This window comes from Nicotiana tabacum, chromosome 12 (genome assembly GCF_000715075.1).
Source record: "Nicotiana tabacum cultivar K326 chromosome 12, ASM71507v2, whole genome shotgun sequence".
NCBI lineage: Eukaryota > Viridiplantae > Streptophyta > Magnoliopsida > Solanales > Solanaceae > Nicotiana > Nicotiana tabacum.
This window is the reverse complement of record NC_134091.1, coordinates 100,609,926-100,616,130: the sequence shown is the minus strand read 5'-3', so window position 1 is coordinate 100,616,130 and position 6,205 is coordinate 100,609,926. Positions and strand designations below refer to the sequence as shown.

The 6,205-nt window shown below is 35.2% G+C and overlaps 1 protein-coding gene across 1 annotated transcript; it reads left to right on the top strand.

Annotated features, from left to right (window-relative positions):
- The first annotated feature begins 2,019 nt into the window (after positions 1 to 2,019).
- On the top strand, positions 2,020 to 5,980 carry LOC107822691 (transcription factor bHLH49). Its single transcript, XM_016649250.2, has 9 exons — positions 2,020 to 2,312; positions 2,918 to 3,832; positions 3,951 to 4,160; positions 4,249 to 4,314; positions 4,423 to 4,491; positions 4,865 to 4,936; positions 5,040 to 5,243; positions 5,359 to 5,446; positions 5,532 to 5,980. The coding sequence occupies exons 2-9, from the start codon at positions 2,996 to 2,998 to the stop codon at positions 5,564 to 5,566; spliced, it is 1,581 nt and encodes a 526-aa protein (XP_016504736.2). The 5' UTR covers positions 2,020 to 2,312; positions 2,918 to 2,995; the 3' UTR covers positions 5,567 to 5,980.
- The last annotated feature ends 225 nt before the right edge of the window (positions 5,981 to 6,205 follow it).

Here is a 6,205-nt window from a genome sequence, read left to right as displayed (position 1 = left end):
CTTTTCTTCTTCTGATAATAAATGCCAAAAACCAAGAAAAGAGTTCACCAGCACTATGAATACACATATCAGATTTGGCCAAAAACCACTATTGATTGATGTTGCTTATGACCTACACTTGCCGCATATTTCTGGGCAGCAAGCAAATGGATGATCGAAAATTGTTCAAAAACTTTGCCAAAAGTTGCCACTGCCAAGCCTTTTAATAAGCATATATCATAAAAGATTAGTGAGAATGTCACCTTATCTTGTCTTGCTATGTATAGAAAACCTATCAGTTCCTTATCTCCATTCAAGTTTCATTACCACAAGAATTTGGTCCATGAATTAGTTTTTTTTTTTTTTTGTTTCTTGCCGGTGTCCGGTAGTAACATTGGGATCGATCTCATATGATCAGGAGTAAAATGTTCCCTAATAAAAGTAACTTTATACACAAAATGATAAATGAAAGTACTTATCATTCTACGCGTTTATTGGTGGTTAAAGAATTAGCTGGGAACGAGAAAAGCACTCTTCAGTTTGGCAAAGTTGTGAAAGAAACAGAGGGTAGTCAAAAGTGTTATAAATTACGTAGAATTTTATTTTAGTTAAAAGTACTCAAGAAAATATTTTAAAAATTCAGAAATTTCCAACTCATCAAAAATTAGTGCTACTCTTTCTTAGGGAGAATGTTAAATATTTTGGATTTAAATTATATAAACTGGAATAAAAAAAGAGTTATTTAAACTGATATTATGAAGAATTTTTTACATCAATGTAGTTTAGCCTGCGATAATATGTTAGACATTACTATCAACTTCACGAGGTTAAAAATTAATATTATCACGAAGATTTACCTATAATTATCCGTTAAAGCATATAGCTTAAAACTTAATCTTTTAGTATGATTTTCTCTCTATTTTTCAAATATATTTTAAAGAAATGCCCTCTATATAGGTATGCATACGCATGGATAAGCTAGGGAAGTTATTATCAAAATAAGATGCAGAGACCTAAACTTGTAGCTAGGTCTCCTTTAGAAGCAACCCAAGTGGCCATAAAAGTGTGAGAAAACAAAGCTTTAAAGTTAAGTAGGTGCCAATTGACCAAACAGAACCAAATTAAGATTATATAACTAAGCTCTCCTCTCAAGGTACAAACAAAGGCAGGACTATTATAATAATAGATAAAAGTAATGTCTGGCAAGAGTTGGCAATGTCAGTTGCTGGCTTAATAGAATAGGTCCCTATTAGCATCAAATTAAAATTACTTTGGGCGTCATTTGATTGAAAAAATTAGTTATTTTAGGATTAATTATTTCAGAATTAATTATTTTATATTATTACTTTACTATTCTATAAAAATAATACTATAATCCTGAGATAACTAATTACAGGAATAGTTATATCGTGACTTCAGTGGTGAAGCCACATAGTTACAAGGGTGATCAGTTGACCATCCTTCGTCGAAAAATTACACTGTGTATATAGATAAAATATTATGTTTTAGAAGTATTTAACACATATTGAATACCCTTTGTCGGGATTTTTTTTCACTTCCTTGAGTAAATTCCTAGGTTCGCCACTGCGTGACTCTATCTCAACTGAATGTGGGATAAACACATTTCAAATTTAATATCGAAATTAATTATCCCTTATCCCGAGTACCAAACGAGACATTACTCTTCTTATTGTCCATGTGTTATTACGGGTGGTGGATGTATGAAATCCCTCCACTTTTAATCGTAAGTTTCAAGTACGACTATGAAAGTAAAAGAATCTTAATAAGAAGTATTTCGTCTTAAAATATATGATGTGCTTTGAAAATCTAAATTAATCGAATCGGTAAGTTTGGAATAGTAGGTTTATTATAAAAAGAAAGTTTTCATTTAAACTAATGAACACTGCTATTTTCTGAAATTAAAACAGATATTTTCAGCATTATTTTCTAAAAAAATCTTCAAAACTATACCAAACGTCACAACATAAGTAGTTCTATAAATTCTACTAATGTTAATATTTTTTTCCTTTAAAAGTTGGAGTTAGTTCAATATTTTAACAGTAGCAATGGCGGTGGTTAATCATCAAGACTCTGTTTTTAATGCAGGCGTGGCTATAAATGCAAAGGGACCTTTGATTCTAAGCTTTCCTTTTTCTATTCCTTCAAAAATACCCATTTTCTTGTACACTTCTCTCTCTCTTTCTGAAAGTCTTTGACTGTGGTTATTAGCAGAGTGTTATTTATATCTTCAGTACATAACAGTTTTGAACATTAGCCAAATTTCAAGAAAATAGTGTACAGAGAACCAAATGTAGCACACAATCTGAAATGAGGTATCTTTTCTAGCTTCCCACTTTTTAGTCAGGTCTTTTTCTGTTTCAGAGCTGAGCTTAGGAAGGTGGGTGGGTCTGTTTTTTCCCCCCTGACTAGGGTTTTAAAAATGAGTATTTATGATGCTGAAATTTAATGCCTTTCCTCTTCAATTAACTGCAAATGCTCTTTATTGAACTGGGAATGTGTTTTCTTGGATAATGTTGCTTGGACTTTTCTGAATGCTTTGGAATAATGGGTTCAATGCAAGTTTTTTTGTTTTTTTTGTTTTTGAGTTGTTGGTTTATTTCAATTTCCATGATCCTTGCATTTTGTTTCTCCATTTTGTGTTTTGAACTGTTATTTTCTTGGTTATGTATTTTCCAGCTGTTTGAGTGGCTAGCTTTGACTTGTTTGTGCTAAATTCTTAGTTGATTTTCTAGTGTACAAACTTTTGTAGTCTTGTTTCATCTTGTTGAGCTGGAAATTTTGAGAACATGGTTAGTAAAGAGTATATGAAGTAATATTGCTCTAATTTCTCCACCTGTATTATGATCTTTACTTAAGATTGTCAAATATAGAGCAATGAGGATTTTGTGAAATACTCAAGTTCTTGTTCCATCTTTAGGTTGTGTTCCTGATACTCAAAACCTGTGGTTAAGGAGAACTTTTTCGAGTCTTGATTAATTTGCTACACTTTCAAAGGATGGATATGGTTAGCAAGGATGATGCCGAGTCAGAAAAGAGGTGTGAGGATGCTTTGAACTTCCAATCACCAAATATGTCATCGGATTGGCAATTAAGCGGCACCAATTTGACTAATGCATCCATTGGGATGGTTTCGAATAGCAATCCAACGGTAGATTCGTTCTGTGCTAGTGTTTGGGATCATCCGACCAGTTTATCAAACTTAGGCTTAAGTGATACTAATATTCAGATGAATCATGGCACTACAAATGCACTAGACCGTCTGAGAACTAATGTTAATAGAATGCTTGGTATGAGTCGGGCTCAACCAAATGCAATATCGTTGAAAGGGGGCACATTTGTACCCCCTACTCCTGGTATGCTTCCTCAGAGCTTATCTCAGTTTCCAGCTGATTCAGGTTTTATTGAGAGAGCTGCAAGATTTTCATGCTTCAGTGGAGGAAAAGTTGGTGATATGATGAACCCCTTTACCGTCCCTAATTCTCCTAATATGTATCCTAATGGACTGGCCTTGCATCGGCCACAGGAGGTTTTCGCTAGTAAAGGCTTGCAGTCACCTTCTGCTGCAATCAGTGAGAAGCAGCACACAGGAAATGTGGTTGAAAGTTCTGAGGATGTTTGTTTACCTCTTGAAAATGGTGCCATAGATAGAAGCCGCCTCAAGAATGAGAAAAATGAAAGCTTTGCTAGGTCTCGGGATGAAGCAAAGGAATGTGTTGGCATCCCCGGAAACGAGTCTGATGAGGCTGAATGTAGCAGCCATCAAGAAGAAGTGGAGGGTAAGGATTCTTCTGCTAGGAGCCTTGGCTCAAAGAAAAGGAAAAGAAGTGGTCAGGTACAGTTTACTTATATAAATTCTTTCTATGGATTGCAATAGCTGCAACTGCAATGTTTCTCAAATGTTGTTTTCTGTGCAAGTTCTTCTATGTTAAGTCTACTTGTCATTTTGTTAGGATACAGAATTTGATCAAACGAAGGGAGCACAACAACCACCAGCTGAACCGACAAAAGATCAAACAGAAATTCAGAAGGGAGAGCAAAACAGGCTTGGTGGAAAGAATAGTAAACAGGGGTCTCAATCGGCGGATCCACCTAAAGAAGAATACATACACATTCGAGCTCGAAGAGGCCAGGCAACAAATAGCCATAGTCTTGCAGAAAGAGTAAAGACTCCAAAATAGAAGCTTAAAGGTTGTAACGAGATCTCATCTTGTAGTTCTCTCAAATTTGACGAACTTTATTTTGATACAGCTAAGGAGGGAGAAGATCAGTGAACGGATGAAATATCTTCAGGATCTTGTACCTGGTTGCAACAAGGTTAGTTTATTTTGCAATAAACAGCCTTCTTATAACATGTCCATCACTATAGTAGGCATCTTCTCTTTATACATCTCGAGTGAGAACTGAGAACCGGTGGTTTTGCAGGTCACTGGGAAAGCAGTAATGCTGGATGAAATCATTAATTATGTACAATCTCTTCAAAGACAGGTGGAGGTATGCTATTTAATAATTTATCTATTATTCACTTCTCCAAATTTTACTTTGTTATTCCCCTTGCACTTCCCTCAAAATCCATTTTTGTTTCGTTCTGATGATGTTGTTTAATGAATGATTAACCCCACCTTTGTTTTTTCCCTCTTTTGGGTGGTAATTTTATCTCTAATCTTTAAATGTAATGCACATGCATCTACAGTTCCACAAAACGTTGCATTGATTTCTGATTTCTGAATCACTAGTTTCTGATTTAGTTGTTGTTTGCTAAATTCTTGCAAAATCTAAGAAGTTTACTTAAAACAGAAGAACCCTCTTTTCATGGCCTCTTAACGTATTTGTGTTCGATAAATGACTGGACTTCTTGTTCTCTCAGTTCCTCTCAATGAAGCTTGCAACGATAAACCCGCGTCTGGATTTTAATATTGATGGGCTCCTTGCAAAAGATGTAAGAATCAGTGTATTTTTCTGTGAATTACATGAAGCGGAACAGGTTTTATGCGTAATGTCTAGTTTCTAAATATAGCGCATTCTTTCACTTCTTCTTGCAGATTTTCCATTCACGAACGGTTCCTTCTTCGTCACTTGCTTTTGCTCCTGATATGACAATGCCATATCACTCCTCGCAACAACTGCAACCCGGCCTACTTCAGTCAGGTCTTCCTGGTTTAGGAAACTCTACCAATGCACTTCTTAGGTCGATCTATCCCCATTTATCCGCAACTAGTGGTGGCTACAAAGAGTCTTCATCTCAGGTAGCATTCTGAATACAATTTATTTCATGTAGTGAATCATGAATGTTTCTTCTACCACTGCAGCATAAATAGCCTTACTCTATAATCGAACCATTCCGTTTACTTGTTTTTTCAGTTGCCTAATATATGGGATGATGAGCTACATAATGTTGTCGAGATGGGTCTCAGTACAAGTCCGCCCCTCCATAGTCAAGATTTAAGTGGTATTTTATATGCTCCTCATGATTTTTTAAATTGCAAATTAGCATCATCTCCTTCAATTATTACAACATTCTACATACTTGGTAGGTTCTCTGCCATCAGGCCAGATGAAAGAACTTTGAACTTTGTTTTAGATATCAACTGCTTGAACTTCCTGTTTGTTGGGTACGCGGAACATTTGGGAATACGTCACAGCGAAGAGCTATTCCTATGAAGAAGCTCTGTGTTCGGTGTACAGCTAAGAGTGTGTTTATGGTGCACTTGACCTCCTTTTGTTTCAGTACCATATAATTAACTACCAAGAAAGTAACAACTTATACCAGGAGACACAAGTTCTTCATCTGCAATATCAAATGAAAGTTCAAGAAAATTATTTTATTACCTGGATGTATATGTAAGGAAAATGGATGATGACATTTGGTCTTAATTCTTGAATCTATGAAAGAAAATGACTATATTCTTGTTCCCTCTATCAGGAAGAACTTGAAAATGTATGCTTGAGGTAGGAAAGTGAAGTTGCATTATGATCTTCCCAATCATTCATTCTCTCCATAAAGACTCTTTCTAGTTCCTGGAAAATTTAAACTGTTAAATACAGAGACAATACGACAATCTCGTTGTTATTATTCCAAGAAGTAAGAAGTATATATACAAATATAGAGCCCTAACTATAGAAAGAAAAAAAATGGAGATCTTATAAATCTGCCGTGAATCCTATAATTTTGCTAGCTATGTACATTACATAAGAGTATGTCTACATT

What these genes read in the sequence shown, in the direction of transcription:
- LOC107822691 (XM_016649250.2), top strand. Translation starts at nt 2,996, where the DNA reads ATGGATATGGTTAGCAAGGATGATGCCGAGTCAGAAAAGAGGTGTGAG. An exon ending in TTGTACCTGGTTGCAACAAG is followed by an intron (nt 4,315 to 4,422) that starts GTTAGTTTATTT and finishes GTGGTTTTGCAG; the next exon opens with GTCACTGGGAAAGCAGTAAT. An exon ending in ATGGGCTCCTTGCAAAAGAT is followed by an intron (nt 4,937 to 5,039) that starts GTAAGAATCAGT and finishes TTCTTCTTGCAG; the next exon opens with ATTTTCCATTCACGAACGGT.